We start from the raw sequence: 22898 nt of genomic DNA on the forward strand, positions 1-22898 counted from the left end.
TAACTTTCTTTTAATATTTTTTTTATGTTTATTATTCCTACTTTTCTTTTATCAAATTTATTATTTAATAAAATAATATATTCAATATCTAAAGATTTTATTTTTTTAAATTCCCGTGAATATTCATTATGAGAACTTCATTAATGAACAAAGGGGTATTAAATTGTATTCTATGGAATTTAGACCCAAATTATAACTACCCCTCCATTTCTTTATGATTGTCCACTATTGACTTTTGGGCAAAAATCTGAAAGAAAATCTTTACTTAATATAAAATATTATTTGGAAAGAGAAAATAGAAGATTAATTCACGTTTTGGAAAGATAAATGAGAAAAATAAATACAGATATCTTAATCATTACTCATCATAAATATGGTAATCTATGTCTTACAATAATCTCACTTTCTATTGGTTAATTGAATGCTAACATAGATTACTTAAACATAGAGTACAATGAGAATGTGTATAGTTTTGGAATATTAATTTATGTCCAAAACAAGAAAAGATTCTAAAGTGGACAAATTTATGAAACTACCCATCTTAGTAATGTAGACAAATACAAAGGAACGAAGGGAGTATTAGGTGTTAAAAAAATATACTCCCTCATATTCTACCCATTAGTCCCATTGATTTATTTTCACTATTCATTTACCACTCTTAATTTGTATTTTATTCTTAATCTTTAAGTTTAAACATAGTCACGTGAGATCTTATTTAATTCGTCTCAATGCAAAGATTATTAATATCTATATTTTATAATTTTTAATTAAAAATAATTAGAGATACTAAGGGTTAAAATGTTATTTCGACAAATGTTAAAAACCAAATGGAACTAATAGGTTGAATAGGAAGTAGTATGATACATACCCTTTAGTTAAAAATAAAAAAATGGATATGAATTTGGATCTAAAATCATCCCTAGAACGATCATCAACATAAACCCATATATGATAGGGGAAGAAACTCACCTCTATGGAATTGTTGTTTGATGAAAATTTGAAATCTTTAAGTCAAAAAATCAAAAAAATGTACCAAATAATTCAATTTTCAAACTTATTCCAAAAGTAAGCATGAAATTCCCAAACCTGAGGTTTGAGGCTGTTCGCAGTTAACTGCGAACAGGTCAAAAAAGACAAAATAGCTGCTCTCAGTTAGTAACTGCGAACAGCTATTTGACCTGTTTGACCTGTTCGTGCTCCACAAAAACAGGTCAAAATAGTTGTTCGCAGTTACTAACTGCGAACAACTATTTAGTCTTTTTTGACCTATTCACAGTTACTAACTGCGAACAGTCCCAAACCTCATGTTTGAGAATTTCACACTTACTTTTGAAATAAGTTTGAAAGTTGAATTATTTGGTTCATTTTTTTAATTTTTTGACTCAAAGATTCCAAATTTTCTTATTTGATAAGGTTCTGATTTGCTGCAAGCAAACGAAAAACCTACCAAATTGGTTGATAATATCTACTATTATACTCACTCAGTTCCTAAACATTGTTCCCCACAACCAATATTCATAACAATTAATTTGTAAAAACAAGCTCCATCCAATTTTCTTTCTAAAGTGTACCAATGTTCACCACATAAAATCCATTGCCAAGCACCTTTTAAAAGTTACTCAAAACAGATCCGACAATCAGACATTTATCTGGCCTTATAATCAAATTTGCCTTTAATCCCACTTAAAATATGTATAAACCAATGCAAACATAAAATCAAATTTTAAACCAACCCAAAACACATAATTTGAACCCAACCCAATAACTAATCAACATCTCATTCATTTAAAAAGTCAAAAAATACTTTTACAGATAAATATCTTGTTGACTATTTGACTTTTGTAGCAGGATGCTTGTACCCCAAGTCAATCCATCACCCATATGGAGTTATGGAGTAAGGACTACCCAAAAGAAAATATTCAACACCCAATTGTTGAAAGGCTGTCAAAGTGAAAACTGACCCGCACCAATAGAAAATGAAGAAAAGACTTGGATCCCAAGTCAGTTCTAGAATACAAGTGTCTTCGACTCCCAAACTTTGCTTAAAACAATATCTTTCATCAACTCAAAAAAAAAAAAAAAAAAAAAAAAAAAAAAAAAAAACAGAGAGAGAGAGAGAAAAAATAATCATTTTTGCATTATTTTCTTAAAATGTCATCTAAAAATTTGCCCTTAGAAATAACCGCACAAATTTTGTCACAATTACCCGTTAAATCTCTCCTACGATTCAAATGTGTATCCAAGTCATGGAAAACTATCATTGAAAGCCCCGAATTCTTCAAACTCCATTTGAAGCGCGCTCTTAAAATAAACTACTATAATTCCTCTCTTATACTCAAAATCTATCGTACTGTCACGATCAATGGTTCCCCAACCATCGTTCGTGCCTTGTACCGAGCATACCTTAACCTTAATGACACCAAACTCAATATAAGAAAAGTTTCCTTACCTCCATCATTTAATACATCCCTTGAAAGCATTACAATGTACAAAAACTATCATATAAACAGACCTGAAAAGCTGGTCTTTGGAAAAATTGAGGTTGCGGGCTCTTGTAACGGACTTGTTTTGATAGTATCTGGGATAAACCACATTGCCGTCTGCAATCCGGCTCTTGATCAAGAACAAGGAAGCTTCAAAATACTGCCTTGTATAAACTATTGTTATTATTCTTACTATTACAATGCTCCTGACTGTCATGAACGAAGTTATTGGCTAAGCAATGGAATACGAAATTACACAGCAATTCGATATTTTCAATTCAGGGTTTTCGGGCTTGGATATGATTGCATCAGTCATTGCTATAAAGTTGCAAGTTTAACTGCTAAGAGAGCTCTTATATACACTTTATTGAAAGACAGTCGTTTATGGAGGGAGATAAACTTGCCTGTTTTCAACAATAGTTATGTGGTACAACCAGGTAACTCGGAAAAAAAGCTGTTCATCAAGGCACATAACCATGGAATTGCATTGAACAATCACTTACATTGGCATATTACCGAGTATGATCCACTAATTTTCGGATACTCAAAGGAGATGATTCTAAATTTTGATCTTCATACAGAAAAATGGGGTGAATTGGCAGTACCAGATGAATTAAATAAAGGGTATTGTTTACATGATTACATATCAAAACCCTACATTATAGAGCTAGGAATGTTAAATGGATGTTTATGCATATTAATTTCAAGAGGTATTAGTTATGATTATCTTGAGTTATGGGTCATGAAAGTGTACGGAGTGAAGAATTCGTGGGAAAAATTGTGCAATTTACCAAATGGAAGCGGAATTCCTCTGGTTCATCGCAAAGAGCAGCAAGAATTTCTGCTACCAGGAGCTCAACATGGGTTAGGTTGGTATAATCTAAAAGAGAAGAGAATAAGGAAGGTTGAGTTTCATGGGTGTGAGTTTACTGGAGAGCATTACTATTCTACCAGTGTAAAAGTATGCACTGAAAGTTTCGTTCATCCTTTTACAAATATGGATGGAGTTGAACCTGAAAAAATGCATCAAGATGGAGAATAAGTATGTTTTATTGAGTAGTTTACAGGAGAGCATTACTATTCTACCAGGACAAAGCCAGGTTTTCGAACTAAGGGGGCCAAGTAGCTGACGTACTAGTAAAATAATTTTATAAATAGTTAAAATCAAGTGTTTAATTTTATATATCAAAAAGGTTAGTTTGGTGTGGAACCGGATTACAACCCCAAATTCAGATTTATAATGTGGCTTGTTAATGTTGCTATTGTTGCACTAAAATGTCCTATGGGGCTGTTTGGCAAGATGGATTTAGGGAGGGAAATGAGAATTAGCTATAAAAAAGAGTCATTGTTTGTTTACTTAGAATAGGTGTAGAGGAAGCACAAGTCCTATGAAAAATGTCTAGGGGGGTAGGAGGTATTTTACTTGAGACTTTCCTAATCTCTATTCTTCACCCAACAATAAGTAGTTTTACATTATTTCTCAAGTTCTATTCCCACTAACCAAACAAGTATATATAATAAATCCCACATTATTCCATCAACACAACAAAGAAGGATCAAGATTTTGTTAAAACCCAAAGTTTCATCTCAAGTTTCATCTTAAAGTCTCATCCATTCTCATTTGCCAAACACCCCCTATGTGCCTAACGAGGAATTCATGAGCATCTAAATTTAAGTGTCACTTTGAGGATTTTTAGTGGGATTTTAAGCTTGTGGCTTAACATCCCAATCCTGACATGTTCTCTGAAAAGAATGTTGCATAAAGCATAGAAATTGTCCTATGCTAAGAAGAGAGTTTTGTTTGCTCAGTCTACTGGTTTTTGAAGAATAGAAATGAAGCATTTGGAACTCTGAGATTCTCTCTGCTGCTGATGGGAGACTCAAACTGCTAGTAACTAAGGTCTACTTTGCTCTTTTTATATGTGTTGTACTCCGTCCCTCAATTTGCGTAATGTAATAAATTCAAAGGGACTGAATATCGTTCTTCCTTTGTCCTTAAGGTGGAGGGGGATCCTTCCTATAAAGTGTGTCTGCCACCATAAGGTTAGTTTGTAAAGTTGTTTATTGTAATTAATAAAAACAATTCCATTTTCTAATAAAAAAATGTTTGACTCTCATGAACTTCAAAAGTCTATTTTCTTTAAGGTGAAGATGGATGAAATTTAATCCATTATAGTTTAAGGTGAAACAATTCAGTTAAACTGTCCATATAACGATTCCAAACCTTCAAAAACAAATGGAAAGCAATCGCAAAAATTTTGATTTCCAATGGGTAGTTAAATAGAAAGGGGGATTTTTGTTCTCCCCAGGATTTTCACTCTACAAGAGAAATCCAAAGGGCAACACCCATCCCCAACATCAATGAAATCAATTGGCTTACACTACTTTTTAGACTAGAGCTCCCATTGTTGTTCATCTCTGCTAGGACCCCCGCGATTGAGATATAAGTGAATCCACCAGCTGTGAACCCCTGCAAATAGTGTCATGAAGAACTCTTAATCAGTAGAAAAATTCGTGTAAGGTTGTGTAAGCTTCAAAACTGAGATCACATTGCGGGACTTACCTCAATGAGAGACGACTGTCCTGGATTTTGGCCGAGTAGCAAAGCCTACAAAAAACACGCAGGTGTTTCTTTGATGAGAAAAAAAAACTCGAGAAAATAGAAAGAATGTTTCAGCTCAGTGAAAAAACGCACTAGTGCTGTTCCAGCTAATGCTACAAGTGCTGATAGAAAGTTGAAAAATAAAGCCTTCGAGACGCTGAAACCTGATCGAACCAAGATTCCAAAATCGCCAACCTGTACAGCAATCAAATATTATCACAATGTCAAAGTCATAATCTCAAATCATAATAAATGATAGACCAACAGAAATGCCTATAATGTCCACAAAACAGGGTAGAAGAAAACCATAAACATGACATGTCTAGCAAAATTTCCTCGTAGAAAAGACGGAATGTTACTCAACAAGGCATCCCCTAAAAAGGAGTTCCTGATATCGACTGTATATCTTTTACTGAGTATCAGTTGAAGCAAACAAAGAAGAATGGACTGACTCTTTTAGAGCAATGATAAGCACTCAAAAGGATCGAAGCTTTTAGTCCAAGCTTGGAGCCATTTTTAAAATACTGAGGATGTATGAAGGAATATATTAAATCTCCTAAGTCCCAAGCACAAAGATAGTTTTAGGGGGGAATACAACATTTGCTTCTAGAGTTTATGTGACCACTGGCAGTGATTTATTAGTTCATAAAACTGACTCTATCTTTTGGGAACAGGTTATGCGCATTGTTGTGGTTCAGCATTTTACTAAGATTTCACAACAGTGAAGAGACATCTTTATATCATTAGGAAAACCTCTCAAGACTTGTATTTGCACTGATGTTGTCATAAAAGTATGATTTCACTACAGCGAAGAGACAAGAAGCAGTATCCATCATAAAACACCTCTTGAGGTAGCTCATGAGCGAGCAAAAATAGAGTCCTAGACCATCCACCAACAGCTCCATAGAGTAAGAAAGCACTTCCTAAAGCCATTCCATCAGTAAAATTGTGCTGCAATATTCAAAATAAACCATCACGATGAAATGAATGCCAATCAACACGAAAATTTCATGTTTTTAGTACAGAACACAAACTCACCACAGCATCAGAGAAGAGATTGAGATAACCAAAGACCAACTTTGATGGTTGTTTTGTAAACTTTGTTTCAGCCAACTTCCCCTCAGAAGCATCTTTATTCGACTTGTCACCACTGCCCTTTCTGTTTCTCTGCACACCAAAAGAGGTCTAAGGTTTATCGAAGGCAATAGGCAACTAAATATGCCTATGATATCAGATACTAATATACAGACATGAGCAGCAAATTTTTCACAGGAAGTATTATGAACAGGTTGATATTGCATCATCAATTTGATTCCTATTAGGCTCACCTTTTTCAATTCCGATCCAGATCTAGAATCTTGCTTTGCATCGCCATCTCCATCCAATATTTTCTCATTCAAAGGCTTCTGTACTGTCTTCTCGTCAGTATCATCCTTATCCTTGTGCTTTTTACTGCTTTTACGATGATGGTGGTGGTGATGAGCATGCATTCCTGAATGTTCACCTCCAGAAACTTCTTCAACATACCTAACAACCTTCTCCACAATAAGGAAAACTACAATGCCAGCTGCCAAAGAGAATGCCGTACAATAAGAAATTCACAAAATCTGATAAATCATAGACTTGCAAGAGTTTCAATAATAAGGTCATAATGGAATTCCTATTGAGGCTTGGAGTGTTTAGGGCAAATAGTATTGAAATAGTTAACTCGCTTCTTTAACAAGATAAGGAAAACAAACAATATGTCAAAAGTCTGAAAGATAATCACCATTTTATCTATTTACATAAACAAAGGAGAGACACAAGCCTGTTAGGGGAATTAAGTTTAGTCACTCGCACCTTGAAATTATGGGTGAGGGTTATATAACAACGCCTCCGAAGATGTACAAGTATTTTCAAAACTAATTTGGTTTCATGTCAGAACGAACTACAATGGAAGTTATCCATTTGATTCGGCAACAAATCAAATAGTAAACGGTAAAGAAAAAGAATAAAGCTTTGCACATGTTTTATTGATCAGGAAAAGGTGTACAACAAAGCATCAAGAGAAGCACTTATATGGGTAATAGATAAACAAAAATACCACCTGAGTATAGCCTATGATATGCATAATGAAAAACAAACTCGTGTTGGGACATGATAGGTGCAATTATTTGCAATTATTATGCATATTTTTATACTCCTTTAATGAAGTTTAGAGGCGGTTTAGAAAGATTCTAACTCAATTACTCTAATTTGTGTTTTTGGGCTAAGTTTGACTAATTGGGTTAATTTTGGTGATTCTCGAGTATATTTATACAAAAATGTGGCTAATACAACTGCAGGACACTATGGGAAGGAAGGGAATGGTGTAAAGTTAAAGAATGAAGAGATGGCACAAAAATATTTTAAGTATAAGGTATACTCGGCATTGAGAAGTGATGCCCCTAAGCCGAGCCGGCAAATATTACTGGAAAGGATTTCTGATCAGCAAAGAAAGCCGACTTGGCTTTGTCATTGAGGGACAAAACGCCGAGTTAGGTTTGGCTTTGGAAAAATGGGATTCAATGCAGCAAGGTTAAGCATGGGGGAGTTTGATAAGTGCAATTATTTGCACTTATTATGTCTATTTTTATACTCCTTTTATGAAGTTTAAAGGCGGTTAAGAACTATTTTTAACTCATTAACTCTAATTTGTGTATTTGGGCTAAGTGCGAATAATTGGATTAATTATGGTGATTATCAAGTATATTTATACAAAAATGTGGCTAATACAATTGCAAGGCACTATTGGAAGGAAGATAGTGGTGTTCTAAAGTTAAAGAATGAAAGGTGGTCACAAACATATTCTAAGTATAAGGTATAGTCGGCTTCGGGAAGTGATGTCCCAAGGCCGAGACGGTAAATATTACTGGAAAGGATTTCAGATCAGCAAAGAAAACCGAATCAACTTCGTCATTAAGGGACAAAACGTCGAGCCGGCGTTTAATTCTGGAAAATGGGATTGATGCAACAAGGAAAGTCGACTCCGCTTCATCATCAACATATTCAACGCCGAGTCAACGTTGGGTTCTGGAAGTTTACGTTTTTGGAAGCATCAAAAGCTGACTCGGTTTCCTTGTAGGCAAAGCCACTGCCGAATCGGCGTTTTCCTTGGAATTCTGTGCCGGCAGTTCCCTCCACTACTATATTATTTTTATTATTGTAATTAATTTTAATTTAATAAGGTTTTTTAGGTTAATTTTAGTTATTTTGAGGAGGATTGTTCCTTAAGTATAAATATAAATTAGATTCTTCATTATTGAGCATCATAGATTAGACGTTTTTATCACTTTACAAGTTCTTAAGTTAATTTGTTAGTTATTATATTTTCCATAGCTACTATCAATTCCTTATGCAATTTAAAGTTCAGTTGTAATTCAATTTGTAAATTTCTTTTTATCTTGTTTTTTATTCATATAATTAATTGTCTTCTTTATTTATTTCTATCATGTCTAGTATCATAATTAGCATTTTATTTATTGTTGATTTTATGTTATTCTCTATTATTAGTGAGTATATTTCTTGTTCTAGGATTTGGGTTTGATCTTAGATTCGAAGTATGAACTAATATTATTGATAGTGTCTATAAAATTACAGATTGATGATTAAATTGGGCTAATAACCTTAAATTAAATATGCTTTGTTAACCTATTTAATATTACAAGAATTTCAGATTAGGATTAATTTTGCTTTAGGGTAAATTTTAGTTAAATTCTTATTAATTTAGTCAATACAATGAGCGCATGAGAATTGAATTAATAAGGTCTAAATCAAATAGTTAATCGATATAGCAAGTAACTTGAGATTAACAAGATCACTTTTAATCATCTAAATGATCCAAATTTTTATAGATGCTATTATTGGTTGTGTTCATACGAGAATTTAAGTGAGACTTGACATCCTAAAGTCTTTTATTTATTAATTAAATCTCAAATTGTCGATTTTAATTTGCTTCGTAATCATATTTGAGACTTTAAATTATTGTCGGCATTAGAATAGATTTAATATCAATCATATTTCCTTGTTTAGTATCCCGTAATTATAAGATAAGGAAAATTAATTAAATTGCTACCCTGAGTTCGACCCGTTAAGCTACACACATACCATGCGCTTGCAATATAAAGTAAAATGTCACATCAGGACATGTGGACGCGTGTAAAATAATATGGGCTAAACACCACATCCGTCCTAGTTAGGGCAGGTATGGGTATGAATTTGGTGGATATGGGTACGAAAAGTCTTACCCACCATGGGTTGTGGGTAGGTAGGCAGTATAAATTTTTACCCTCTCCATATCCACCCACCCTGTCGGGCAGCCGCCCCATACCCACTTGACCCGCCCTATAACAACCCGCCTCATATATACAATATACTGTTTTATATCAATTTTGTATATTTATTAAAAAGTATTGACAAGAACTTAAGGATATTAATTTTATCTTATTTTATGTATCAATTATTATGAAATTGTAATTGTATGAAGCGCATATAACGCGAACATGCAATAAATGTGTGACGGGTATAAGGTGGGTATATACCCATAGTGGATTAGGATAGATTTGAATGCATACCCAGGTGGGCTGGCGTGGGTGTGAAAATTTTACCCGCCATGGTGAGTGGGCATGAAATATTAGGTGGGGATGGGTATGGGAGGGGGCATAACACACTCACCCACCTATTTTGTCATCTCTAATGTTGAGTCCAAAGGACTAAATATTTCTCAATCACAATTGGTATACATTATAGTGCAAAAACAATGCCAAATCGTATCGTACCGGTCTTACCGTAAAGGTTTTCAAATTTATCGAACCAGTATCTATTATCGTAATGGTGTAAAATTGTGTTTTAGATCGTTTCAAAAGATATTTCATGGTTTAGGCCGAAATTTGGCAATAAGATAACTGCATCACCTTGTTACTAGATTGTCGTGTCCATTATCGTAACCGTTACCATATTTTTGCACTATGGTCTACATCGAGGTTTTACTTTCTACTTTGTCGAATCTTATTGCAAAATGAGAGAACAAGCCCTATTCATATTGGAGTTTCATGATGCATGTTGTTCCCTATCAATAAAATTTTAGAAAAGGGAACAAGAAATGAGGTAAATGTTAAACTAGAGATGTAAAGTTAGGCATTAGATCAGAGGAATTGAGCCAAACCAAGTAAGATAATATATATGGAATGCCATTTTGGCATGAAGGATCATATTAGTGAATCAATGATGTTATGTTAGATACGAAGAAACTCTTTCTCAATGACTGTTTTAAGTATTTTGGCTCAAACTTCCACAAGAAATTGATCAACAATTAGGCATAATATTCTGGAATTTGGATCGAAAGAGTTAGTGACCAAAATATTAGACAACCGAGGAGTGCCAGTAAGGTTAAAGGGAAAAATTGTACCCTAACAAAACATCACTATATAGGTCGAAATATTAGACTTTTAGAAGAGATTATTCTAAAAAAGAAGCAACTGGTTGAGATGTACCCTTTAGAAAAGAATTCAAAATGATGAAATAATAACGAATATGAAAGTCACAGATACAGAAGACAAGATGAGAGTGTTTGTAATGTGCAAAAAGCCTAGAAATGCACTTATTAGAAAAGTAGAAAGTTAAAACTTTGAGGAACTTATTGATCCAATTATTGATAGCCTACAAACCAAGTCAAACCATGAAGAGCATAATTGGATCAACACACTTGCTGAACCTACTAAACTTAGCATGAAAACTCTACAAAATAAGGATGACTACCTCCAATCTGGGCCAAGCATGAGCATAAAAGCATGGAAAGATCAAGAGAGATCTTTGAAGACCTCCCAACATCAATCAAACAAAACAGAAACCTTGATCAATACAAACAGACAGCAGATCAGACAGGACAACAAACTGTCTGTCAGCCTACCTTGCAAGACACTGAGAGCCCAACCTGGTGCATGAAAGAACGAGGAAACACAGAGGAAGACATCTCTATACATGGATCAAGAAGCCAGGGCCCAAGGACAATGCTCATAGTCCATACAGAACCCACGAGTATAGCTACAAGGTCTTGTGTTCGCCAGTTTTCTGATAAGGCTGATTTTAGTTGTAAATAAGACTTAGGGGGTATTTGGTAAAGGTTTTTTCTATGTAGGTAAGGGATTAAATTAACTTATAAGCTTACTTTTTGTTTGGTATCAAATTTGGTTAAGCGAATCCGTTACTTAAGGGTAACAAATAACCTCATTTTGTTTCCTCTTATTTAACAATGGTAACAAATTCCCTTTCTTCCCTCTTTCTATCTTGCGAAATTCAGAAACTTCGGTACACTTCTATCATAACTTTGTGTTTATCACCTGCACTTATGAATATGAAAATCAAATTTCAGCCCATGTGAATAATTTAAAATAATTTATTTTATATTTTTAAATCTAGTTTTCAGTAGTAGTAGACCCAATAATATAGTGGAAAATTAAAATTTATTTTTGTTTTATATTTTTAGGTTTGACTTTGTTTGTTGTAAATTGTTGTTCATCACTTTGATTACTATAGAGGCAAATAGCAAAATAATGGGAAACAATGTGTTTCCCTTACCTAATTATACCAAACAACTAATTACAATAATCCTTATCATTACCGTTACCCTTCTTCAAGACTAACCTTTCCATTTCCTTTCCACTCTTTATACCAAACACCCCCTTAGTGTATTTCTGTTTTAATAAACTCATGCTTAGCACGTGATCTAACAATTAGACACGGAAGTAGTTAAGTTTGTTAGTCATCAAAACTAGCCGTTAGAGTCCTATATAAAGGGACACCCTCAATTGTATCATTCATTCAGATTGTTAATAAAAATTTCTTCAAGTAAATTGCTTGCAATTTCCTTCCCTGGGTGAGTTCTTTGTGAGTGAAACAAAGAGAGCATTCGGTTTTTCCACAAAGGTTAAGAGAGTGAATCTTAATCTTGGTGTGAGGAAGAGGCCAATTGGTTGATATAAGGCCAATTTGTTTCTGTCCAAGGCACAGAACCATTCAACAGAATTGTTTCGGCCACCTTTTGTTCATTCAGAACAGGAGGCTTATTGTGTGACATTTGTTCAAGATCAATCTTGGTGCTGATCTTGGAGGGATTGATTGAGTTCTTGGGTCATTTAACACTTGCACGCATCACTTAGTTCCTGGATAATGGAATTTAAGATTGACGTGAATATGAAATTTGCATGAGCACAGAGCAATAAATTGCAACGAAAAGAGAAAGAGAATATATGTGTATGGTCACTAGAAGAGATTTTTTATTACTCATAGACTTGTAGATTAGAAATTATTATTCGTATTAAATATGGACGATTAATTTTAGTTAACGATGTTCTTACTGATTTGTTTCATTGACATCATTTCGTTGGGATTAAGGCTTTGGCATTGTTGTTGTTGACCAAACTTAAGATATATAATCACACACTTTGTATTCTTTCATACATTGCATGCTTTTACTTTAATCAATATAATACATTCCATAATATGTTTGGACAGAGGAAAATAGAAGGAAAGGAATAGATATAGGAAGGATTTAGAGGGGTGAAATATCTTTTGTTCGGATAACAAGAGGGGAAGGAAGATTTGAAGGGTTATTAATGGATAATCATGTGAAAAGTTTGTGAGAGATACGAAAAACTCAATAATGTTGGTTTGGTGAATTGGAAAAACTCTATCTCCAATAAATTGCATACGTCTTTTTTAATATTCTGAAAATTAAGTGATGCAACAATGTATACAATGCTCATCTTAAAGTAGTAAAGGGGTGAGGAACACTCATGATATTCCTACCAAATCTTTCCAACATCAAAATGAATTTGTTTATTAGAAACAAAAGCACAAAAAAGATTTTCAAATTCCCTCTTTTCCTTTCTTTCTAAACTCAACTTTTCCAAATGAGGCGTGAATTGTTTCTTCTCTTTCATTAATAAGTATTTTTTTTCCCTTCCTCTCACTTTCCCACCTTTCCCTCTTCTTCCCTCTTATTCCCTCCCCTTTCTATCCCTCCTAAATTGCTATCTAAACAAAGTCTCAGAGTTGCAATGCAGAAAAGTAACAATTATTCCCGAATTAGTTTGAAATGACACTAATGCCTCTAGAAAAGTTATATGAAAGATGAGAATCAGTGTTGCATGCAGTGCAATACCCCTTTTAAAGAAGGAATTCAAAAGAACAATGTACAAATCCGGAAAATGACCTAGTTATATCTATGACCTATGTTATCTCAAAATCCTATGGAGAAGCCAAGTAAAAGACATCTATCCAAAGACAATTTAAAATTGAGAATCGAACATGGTAATAAGAAACACCGAAACCTGTGTGGCATCAACAACATTCATGATATTCAAACACATGTCTATTGGTCTATATATCACTGGAATAAGGCATGGCATGCCAAGCTATGATCACAAACAACAGATCTCAACCATGAAAAATATATGCATTGAACTAATCAAAAAAGGCCACAAATACATAACTAAAAAGATCTTTAAATTCCTATCAATCAAATTCATGTACAATGCTAACAGTAAGACAATAAGACCCAAACCAAAAAAATTGCACATGATTATCAGAAAAAAATGGGATTACAATCAGCTGAAAACAGTTATGTACACAGAAGTGGTAACATGGAGGTCTTCCTAGAGGATCATAATGAAAGGAACAAATAAGAGACCAAAAATACTTACTTAGGATTGACAATCCAATAGACAGATCTTCAAGAGAATGAGCATGAGAATGAGAATGAGAATGTGAATCTTCAGAATGAAAATGATGATCATGCGCATGAGAGTGCCCACCACCTGTACACAAATTCAATATGCCTTTATAAGTGGAACATGTTTGCTCACTCGCAAACAAAATGGAAACATTTAACCGGAATAAAAGTTTTTTCATGTTCTCTACATGTTATGAATGCATATAGAAGCGTTTCGACAACCACTAATAATTGTGCTTGCATATATCAAAACCTTTCAGATCTTCCTCATTACATTCTCCAGAAGCAACTACATAACTTTTCTTAATAGATGAAAATTGGAATCAACCAGTGCAGAAGCAATTACAATGCTTTACTGTGAGTCCCTCTTTTCTGTCGCTGCTTTGCAGCTTTGCAAAGGCAACACTGTAACAAATTACAGGTATCAGAAATATCTGAGTGGGATTGAACCATAAAATTAATCAGCAAATGGGTTTAACCATTGTTCATCTTTAATGTCTATATTTCACTTAACCTTTCAGTTTTACACTAGTGATGAGTTTTAATGAACTTGAAAGGAAATGAAGAGGGAAACAGAGAGATTCTGAGGGATGCAAGGGATCCATTTTCACTAGCTTGAAAATGGAACACCGGAGTGAACAGAAGGGAATGGAAGGATCCATTTTTCCTTTTGATATTGGATCAAATTGTACAAAAACTTGCAAGTTCAGTCCATTCTTTTACCCTAAACTTGTAAGGTTGGAAAATATTTTTTAATGTCATTAGTAATAGCAGAATATCATTAGGTCATTAAGGAAAAAGTAGGAAATGGAACAGGGTAGTGCATAATCCTAAAATTAATTAAATCCTTCCCAAATTCTCCAAGGAAAAGGACTTTTACCTGTGCCACCGCTTTTATAATTTTGAGAAAAATGAATAATAACATCCCCTCTCCTAGCCTTTTCCCTCTAAAAAGAAAGTCAGGTGGTCTAACTATTCTGCAGTAGCTGGGCTCACAATTTGTAGTATAAATGAGGAAATCAGGAAACCAAATACCCATTTCAGCAACAAATCAAGTGTGTTATTTAAAGAGAAGTGTAACAAATGTATTACTGAAAGCATGAGGTAATTGATGCAGAAAAGCATCTCCCAGCATAGCTCCAGCCTGCAGTCAAAATAAAGCATACAAGAACCCTGTAAGTAATCAATTCAAACGGGGAACAAGAACAAGGCAACAAAGCCATTGAAGCAAGAACCCTTGTAAAAAATATCCTCAACTGGCTATTGAAAATTGGGCACCTAGAAAATTTGGCACCACACAATACCCCCTAAATGATTAAACGTATGTCACAGTGAAGAAGATGTTCACGTCAAACCAAAGGAACCAAAGAAAGATAAAAGGTTCATTAGAAAAAAAAATTAAAAAAAAAATAAATAAATAAATAAAAAATCTCCTTGATCCTTAACAGCAATTGGAAAGACCATAAATACAATTCTCCAATTCAATGCTTCCTTTAAATTTGCCCTGTACATTAGGAAAAGTTCTCCCACAAAGGAAGCAAATAGGAAAACTCAAAAGGATGGAGGGAGTACGCACGGATCAAGATTTAAAAGTTGAATTTCTCAGAGTGCCTTCAGATGATATAATATGAAAAAAGTCTGGTAAGCAAAGATCACACCAACGCAAACAAAATTCATAAAACTCAAGAATGCTGACCCCAAAGAGCGCCATTGCATCCACAACCGCTTTCGATGGTGTTCCATTTGCTGCAATAAATAAATTAAGATGGGTTTCAGAATACTGTTCAATCAGGGATAAAGCTCCTTGCATTTAAAGAAAACAAAGTTAGCATTGAAATCTTCAAACTTACACACATCCAAATCAACAAAAATAGAACTAATTACAATTCTAGGTTAAGAGTATACTTCCATCATTGCAAGAAAGAGTAACTATAATATTAACCAAAAGGGAATATCAACTAAATAAAAATACAGCATCATATACACTCTGTAATGAAAAGAAAGGGGTTTCTTTATAGGAACAAAACTTGGTCCCTCCATTCTCAATTAATAGCAAGAGGGAGGATGTATCACAGAAAGTTTTCTTCAAAGTTCAAATCAATACCAAAGTTAACCAACTCAACTTTTAAACAAAAAAAAAAAGGAAAACTCACCACTTAATATTGGAACAATTGTCAAGCAGATAAGAGAAGCCAAGCTCACCAGCAAAGAACACCCCATTGAATGAATCCAAAGTCCTGCTTACAAATTAGTTTATTACCTTCACAACTTAAAAGTAAATTTTTTTATAATCCCATTTGCAGGATACACAATTATAAAAATTAAAATTTTAAGATTCAAATAATTGACAAACCCCATTTTCAGATACTCCTTTAACATCGAACTTTTCCCGTCAGGATTGCAAGATTCAAAGAGAATATCAAAAGTTAATTTAAGAAATTATAGTAGGAATCCACCAATGTAACCCAAAATAATTATAATTAAAAAACACTTTTCAAAACCTCCACTAAGTTGAAGCATTTTTCAACAGAAATGCAAAAATTAAGAAAAACTTAATTATGAGAACCCAATTATCAACTTGTAGGAGTTTTTGGTGTGACTTTGAGTGCACCAATGGAGTTTGGTGAGTTTGATGGTGTGTGGATGTGTGTATGTGTGTGTATGATGATGAGGGAGGCGTTTGATAGGTTGCTTGACCAAAACAAACTGCTGCTCGACCGAGTGAATAAGCTCGACCAGTCCAATAGCATTCTGGACCTTTGCTCGACCAACATGCTGAACCGCTCGACCCCCCTGTTTCGCTCGACCGGTAGAGCGAGGGTCAGAATGTCACTGTTTTATTTCACGATAAAAGTTGCGGCCAATCATTAGAGTTGGGCCCTTTCCTCATTTACTCCCATATGTACACATGTATAAATAGAAGTGCCTACACAAATTTCTATGATGATTCTAACCCTAGCCAAACACAAAAACCCTTCTCTTTCTCTTTTCTTCTTCTCCAAGTGTAATACTCCATTGTACGAGTTCTTGAGAACTCCATTGACTCTTCAGCAAGCTAACCACCGAGGACATAGCCCACATTTAGTGAACCTCGTAAATCTTGTGTCTTTTGTTTATTGCATTGTTTCTTATTGCTTTTCATTGCTAGTTTATTGAACTTGTTTGTTACATTGCATAGAACACCTCTATCATTGGTCTTGGGTGTTTTTAGGGATAAAGATTGAAACTTTAGACCCTAGTGTGCTTAGTATTTCAATTGGTATCAGAGCTTAAGGCTTTTGGTGGTGTTTGGGAGTATTCAAGAGTGCAAAACTTGTGGAAACATGTCTTCAATGAAGCTAGATATTGAGAAGTTCGATAGGTGTGTAAATTTTGGCTTGTGGCAAGTCAAAATGAAGGCAATATTGATGCAAAATGGGGTGCACAAGGCTCTTGAAGGTGAAGATAAGAAACCCATTGGAGTGAGTGAAGCAAAATGGGAAGAGATGGATGCTAAGACTTTGTCGGCTATTCAACTATGTCTCTCAAATGAGGTTTTGAGAGAAGTTGTGAAAGAGACTACCTCTAAGAGGATATGGGAGAAGTTGGAGTCTCTTTACATGGAAAAGAGTGTGACCAACCGGCTACTTTTGAAGAGTAGACTCTACGATCTTTGATTAGAGGAAGTTAAACCCCTTAAACCTCACCTTGATGAATTTTACTCTATTGTCATAGACTTGCAAAACATTGATGTAAAACTTGATGATGAGGATTTGGCTATCTATTTGTTGTGTTCATTACCACCATCTTATAAGCACTTCAGGAAAACCTTGCTCTATGGTAGAGACAATTTGAGTAGTGATGATGTTAAAAATGCCTTGACCCCAAGAGACTTAATTGATACACAATGGTCAAGTAAATCATCTAGTACCTTAAATGATAGCTTGTATGTAAGGGGTAGAGCTAATGATAAGGATTCTACTTATGGTAGTGGTAGAAAGGGCAAAAGTAGGTCAAAGTCTAGAGTTTTAAACAAGAACAAGACTTGCAATTATTCCAAGCTCAAGGGTCACATCAAGAAAGATTGTTGGAAGTGGAAAAAGAAGCATTCCAATGATAATGAGAGGTCTAAGAAGGGTTCTAGTAATGGCCGAGGCTAGCTATGTGAGTGATAGTGATGATGGTGGCGTTTTGGTTGCCACACATGAGTACAAGGGGTGAAAATGAGTAGATTCTTGATTCCGGGTGTTCCTTCCATATGACACCCAACAAAGACCTCTTCACTACCTATGAAAGGGTAGATGGAGGAAATGTTACTATGGGCAACAAAGCGACTTGCAAAGTTGTCGATGTTGGGAGTCTTCAAATGAAGATGTTTGATGGTATGGTGAGAACTTTGTCCGATGTTAGGCACGTTCCCGGGTTAAAGAAGAACTTGATTTTATTGGGTACTTTAGACAAGAATGGTTGTAGGATTGCTTGTCAAGGTGGAGTGATGAAGGTCATAAGAGGGTCACTAGTTGTGATGAAGGGGAAGATGAACGGGAGTTTGTATGCTCTGGAGGGTTCAACCATCTCCGGCTCTGTGAATGTCTCCACTAGCATTATATCCGATGAAGAGACCAAACTTTGGCACTTGAGGTTAGGTCATATCGGTGAGAGAGGTATGCATGAGTTGAGCAAGCAAAGCTTGTTTGGAGGAAAGAGCTTGGGAATTGTGTTTATGGGAAGCACAAGAGAGTGAGTTTCAAGCCAGCAATCCATAACACCAAGGGAATCCTTGATTATATACATTATGATCTTTGGGGGCCTTTTAGGAAGACTTCACTTGGTGGGTGCAACTACTTGCTTACTCTTATTGATGACTATTCAAGGAAGGTTTAGTGCTATTTCATCAAGCACAAAGATGATGTATTTGATGTCTTCGTTGATTGGAAGACCATGATTGAGAAGAAAACCGGAAAGAGCATCAAGACATTGAGAACGGACAATGTTCTTGAGTTTGTTGATAAGAAGTTTCTTCAATATTGCACCAAGGAGGATATAGTGAGGCATAGAACATGTGTCGGAAGGCCTCAACAAAATGGTGTAGCCGAAAGGATGAACAAGACATTGTTGGAAAGGGCTAGGAGTATGATCGCACAAGCTAAGTTGAACAAGAGGTTTTGGGCTGAAGCCGTTTCTACGGCATACTACTTGGTGAGCCGTTCTCCACACACCACATTGAACTTCAAGTCCCCACAGGAGGTATGTTATAATTCGATTGATTATTCTAATCTTAGAGTATTTGGTTGTCCGGCCTTTATTCATGTGAGTGAGGGAAAGTTTGATCCTAAAGCTAGAAATGTATTTTCATGGGCTATGGTTTGGGTGTAAAAGGATACAGGGTGTGGTGTGAGAAGTCCAGAAAGATCATTACTTCTAGGGATGTAGTTTTTGATGAAAATGCATTGGTTACTCCTACTGTGCAGAACACTCTTACTAACAATGTAGGTACATCCGATGACACCCAAGAGGAGGTGGAGCCTTCCAATATTGATGAAACTGATGATGATGCTCAACATGAAAAAGAAACCGTTTTGCCCACTCAAAGAGAAAAGAGGAAAATTATACCTCAAAGAAGGTATATAGAGGAGTGTGACTATGTGGCTTATGCCCTCAATATTGCTAGTGAGGTGGAGAGTGTGAATGATCCTAATTCTTACAAGGAGGCTATGGCCTCAAAAGACTTAAGCAAGTGGCTAGTAGCTATGAAGCAAGAGATGGAATCTCTTGCAAAGAACAAGACTTGGGTTATTGTTGAAGCACCTAGAAACAAGAAAGTTGTGGGGTGTAAATGGGTTTTCAAAAAGAAAGAGGGATCGACAAGCAAAAGTGCTCCGGTATACAAAGCAAGAGTTATGGAAAAAGGGTTCACTCAAGTTGAGGGAGTAGATTTTCATGAGGTTTTCTCACCGATTGTGAAGCATTCTTCCATTAGGGCTTGCTTGCTATTATAGCTATGGAGGATCTTGAGTTGCATCAATTGGATGTGAAGATCGCTTTCTTACATGGAGAGTTGGAGGAAGAGATCTATATGAAGCAACTTTTGAAGTTAAAGGTAAAGAAAGCCATGTGTGCCGTTTGAAGAAATCATCGTATGGGCTAAAACAATCGCCTAAACAATGGAATAAAAAATTTGACTCCTTTATGCTTTCACATGATTTTACAAGGAGCTCTTATGATAGTTGTGTCTATCTTAAGAAGCTTGATGATGGGTCTACAATATATTTGATCCTTTATGTTGATGACATGCTTGTAGCATGTAGAGATTTGTTTGAGGTGGAGAACTTGAAGGTGTTACTTTCAAGTGAATTCGACATGAAAGATCTTGGTGAAGCTAAGAAGATACTTGGAATGGAGATATTAAGGGATAGGGCAAAAGGCATCTCGTACCTTAGTCAAAGGAGGTACATTGAGAAGGTATTAAGAAGATTTTCCATGGGCGATGCAAAGAGTGCGTCCACGCCTCTAGCTTCTCATTTCAAACTATCCAAGAAGTTATGTCCTCAAACAAAAGAAGAAGAAGAAGAAGAAGAACAAATAGAGGACATTCCTTACACTTGCGCAGTTGGTAGCGTTATATATGCCATGGTGTGCTCTAGGCCCGATATTGCTCAAGCAGTTAGCATGGTGAGCCGATATATGTCAAATCCGGGTAAGGGTCATTTGGAAGCGCTGAAGTGGTTGTTAAGGTATTTAATGGGAACTTCAAATGTTTGTCTCAAGTTTGGGAGAAATTCAAGTGGGTTGATTGGGCATTGTGATTCCGACTATACGGGTGAATTAGATGCTAGAAAATCTACCTCGGGAAATGTTTTTACATAGGGTGGAACGGCGGTGAGTTGGCAATCGTCGCTCCAAGATGTGGTTGCCATGTCCACCACCAAAGCGGAGTATATAGCTATCGCCGAATCATTTAAAGAGGCAAAGTGGCTTAAAGGCTTGGTTGGTGAGATGTGCCCTGAGATGAGCTTGGTGCGTGTTCATTGTGATAGTGAAAGTGCCATTCACTTGGCAAGAAATCGAAACACTTTTCATCGAAGAACCAAGCACATCGACATTAAATACAACTTCATTCGAGATGAAGTGGAGCACAAGAGAGTGGGCTTACCGAAGATAAGCACAGATGATAATCCGGCCAACATGATGACGAAGTCGTTGCCCACCAAAAAGTTCACTTTGTGTGTGGACTTGATTGGTTTAGAAGCTTGCTTGATGTAAAGCCCTTAGGGGCATTTATTTGGTGTGTTACTTGTTTGATTGTTTGTAGTGTGTGGATAGAGTGTCTTGGAAGAAGTGTGTGATCTTGGTGAACTCAAGTCAAGGTGAAGATTGTTGGAGTTTTTGGTGTGACTTTGAGTGCACCGATGGAGTTTGGTGAGTTTGATGGTGTGTGGATGTGTGTATGTGTGTGTATGATGATCAGGGAGGCGTTTGATGGGTTGCTCGACCAAAACAAACTGCTGTTCAACCGAGTGAATAAGCTCAACCAGTCCAGTAGCATTCTTCACTTTGCTCGAACCCCCTGTTTCGCTCGACCGGTCGAGCGGGGGGTCAGAATGTCACTGTTTTATTTCGCGATAAAAGTTGCGGCCAATCATTAGAGTTGGGCCCTTTCCTCATTTACTCCCATATGTACACATGTATAAATAGAAGTGCCTACACACATTTCTATGATAATTCTAACCCTAGCCAAACACAAAAACCCTTCTCTTTTTCTTTTCTTCTTCTCCAAATGTAATACTCCATTATACGAGTTCTTGAGAAACAAGAACTCCATTGACTCTTCAGTAAGCTAACCCTCTTCAGTAAGCTAGCTAACCACTACCGAGCCCATAGCCCATAGCCCACATTGGGTGAACCTTGGTCTTGGGTATTTTTAGGGATAAAAATTGAAACTTTAGACCCTCTAGTATGCTTAGTATTTCACAACTCAAAATAAATACTCCCACAAGAGTCAAATTACAAAAACCCAGTTTCAATTCCCAAACAGTAATGCCAGAAGGAAAATCAGAACATTATATAAAATGATACCAATGCCAGAAAGTTGAGAGTGGGACCCATCAAGGTGGTCATTATGGATGTGGATTTCATCTGATGCAAAGCCATATAACTTTAGGTCTTCTTCTTCAGCAAGCTCTTCTGGAAGCAGCCTCTTCTTTACTGATTGATTAACTTCATCACGATCACCATGATGATCATGATCATGATCATGATGGTGGTGGTGGTCGTGATGGTGATGACCACGGGAGCAAGAATGGTGAGAAGCAGGGGATTGCTGCCCACTGCATAGATCTAAAGTACAATAGAAGAAAATCAGGAAGAGTATGAGAACGGATGTACTCCTCCCCGAAACCGCCATTTTTTGGGGTGTGATGAGGAATTGGAAAGTGAAAATGAAACTGGAATTTGAAATCCAGTAATTGTGCACTGGTATGATGAAAAAGATCAACCCTCAATATTTAGTCAAACACCGAAATGGATGATCTATTCGAAAAATTAAAGAAAGATTCAATAAAATAAGTTTTTTTATAAAAAAAATTCTAAAATAAAGTGGGAAAATTTTATTTTCTAGCGTCTTCATATTACGAGCCTAAGGTCAGAATTTGGTCGATGTTGCCAATCGCGGGCAAAAGAGAGAGAAAAAAATTTGTCCACTATTAGTAACGGCTAGGGATGGTCATGGGGCGGGTCTGGTCAGACACGGATCCGGACCCTTTTATTTTTTATAGATCCAGACTCGGATCCGGACCCTAAGCGTTCAAAATTTTCAGACCCATACCCAGACCCTTCGGATCTGACGGGTCTAGGGTCTTTAATGGGTCCTTAATGGGTCTTAAACAAAGTCTCTTTGATTTGTCAAAATTGAACCTTTTGTGAGTCTTTTTGTATTTTTGTAAGCAACTTATTATTGTATTACAAACACTTGTTTGAGTCCATGAAATTTAAATACAAAATAATTACTAAAAATTAAAAACACTTGTCTAAATGCATAATTAAAAACCAAACACTTGTGTAAATGCATAAGTAAAAACACTTGTCT

At 35.7% G+C, this 22898-nt stretch overlaps 2 protein-coding genes across 2 annotated transcripts; one reads left to right on the forward strand and one right to left on the reverse strand.

The window, feature by feature from the left end:
- The first annotated feature begins 1946 nt into the window (after positions 1-1946).
- Positions 1947-4415, forward strand: LOC130814559 (F-box/kelch-repeat protein At3g06240-like). Its single transcript, XM_057680668.1, has one exon. The coding sequence runs from the start codon at positions 2152-2154 to the stop codon at positions 3523-3525; it is 1374 nt and encodes a 457-aa protein (XP_057536651.1). The 5' UTR covers positions 1947-2151; the 3' UTR covers positions 3526-4415.
- Positions 4416-4618: 203 nt separating this feature from the next.
- LOC130814558 (IAA-alanine resistance protein 1) lies at positions 4619-22341 on the reverse strand. The gene is made up of 11 exons (XM_057680667.1): positions 21890-22341; positions 15988-16071; positions 15531-15580; positions 14927-14978; positions 13806-13919; positions 6414-6652; positions 6124-6252; positions 5929-6036; positions 5179-5280; positions 5047-5091; positions 4619-4953 (listed from the first exon to the last, which is right to left on the reverse strand). Exons 1-11 carry the CDS (start codon positions 22215-22217, stop codon positions 4798-4800), a joined length of 1407 nt encoding a protein of 468 aa, XP_057536650.1. The 5' UTR covers positions 22218-22341; the 3' UTR covers positions 4619-4797.
- Between the last annotated feature and the right edge of the window lie 557 nt (positions 22342-22898).

The sequence above is a fragment of the Amaranthus tricolor genome, chromosome 6 (genome assembly GCF_026212465.1).
Source record: "Amaranthus tricolor cultivar Red isolate AtriRed21 chromosome 6, ASM2621246v1, whole genome shotgun sequence".
Taxonomy (NCBI): Eukaryota; Viridiplantae; Streptophyta; class Magnoliopsida; order Caryophyllales; family Amaranthaceae; genus Amaranthus; species Amaranthus tricolor.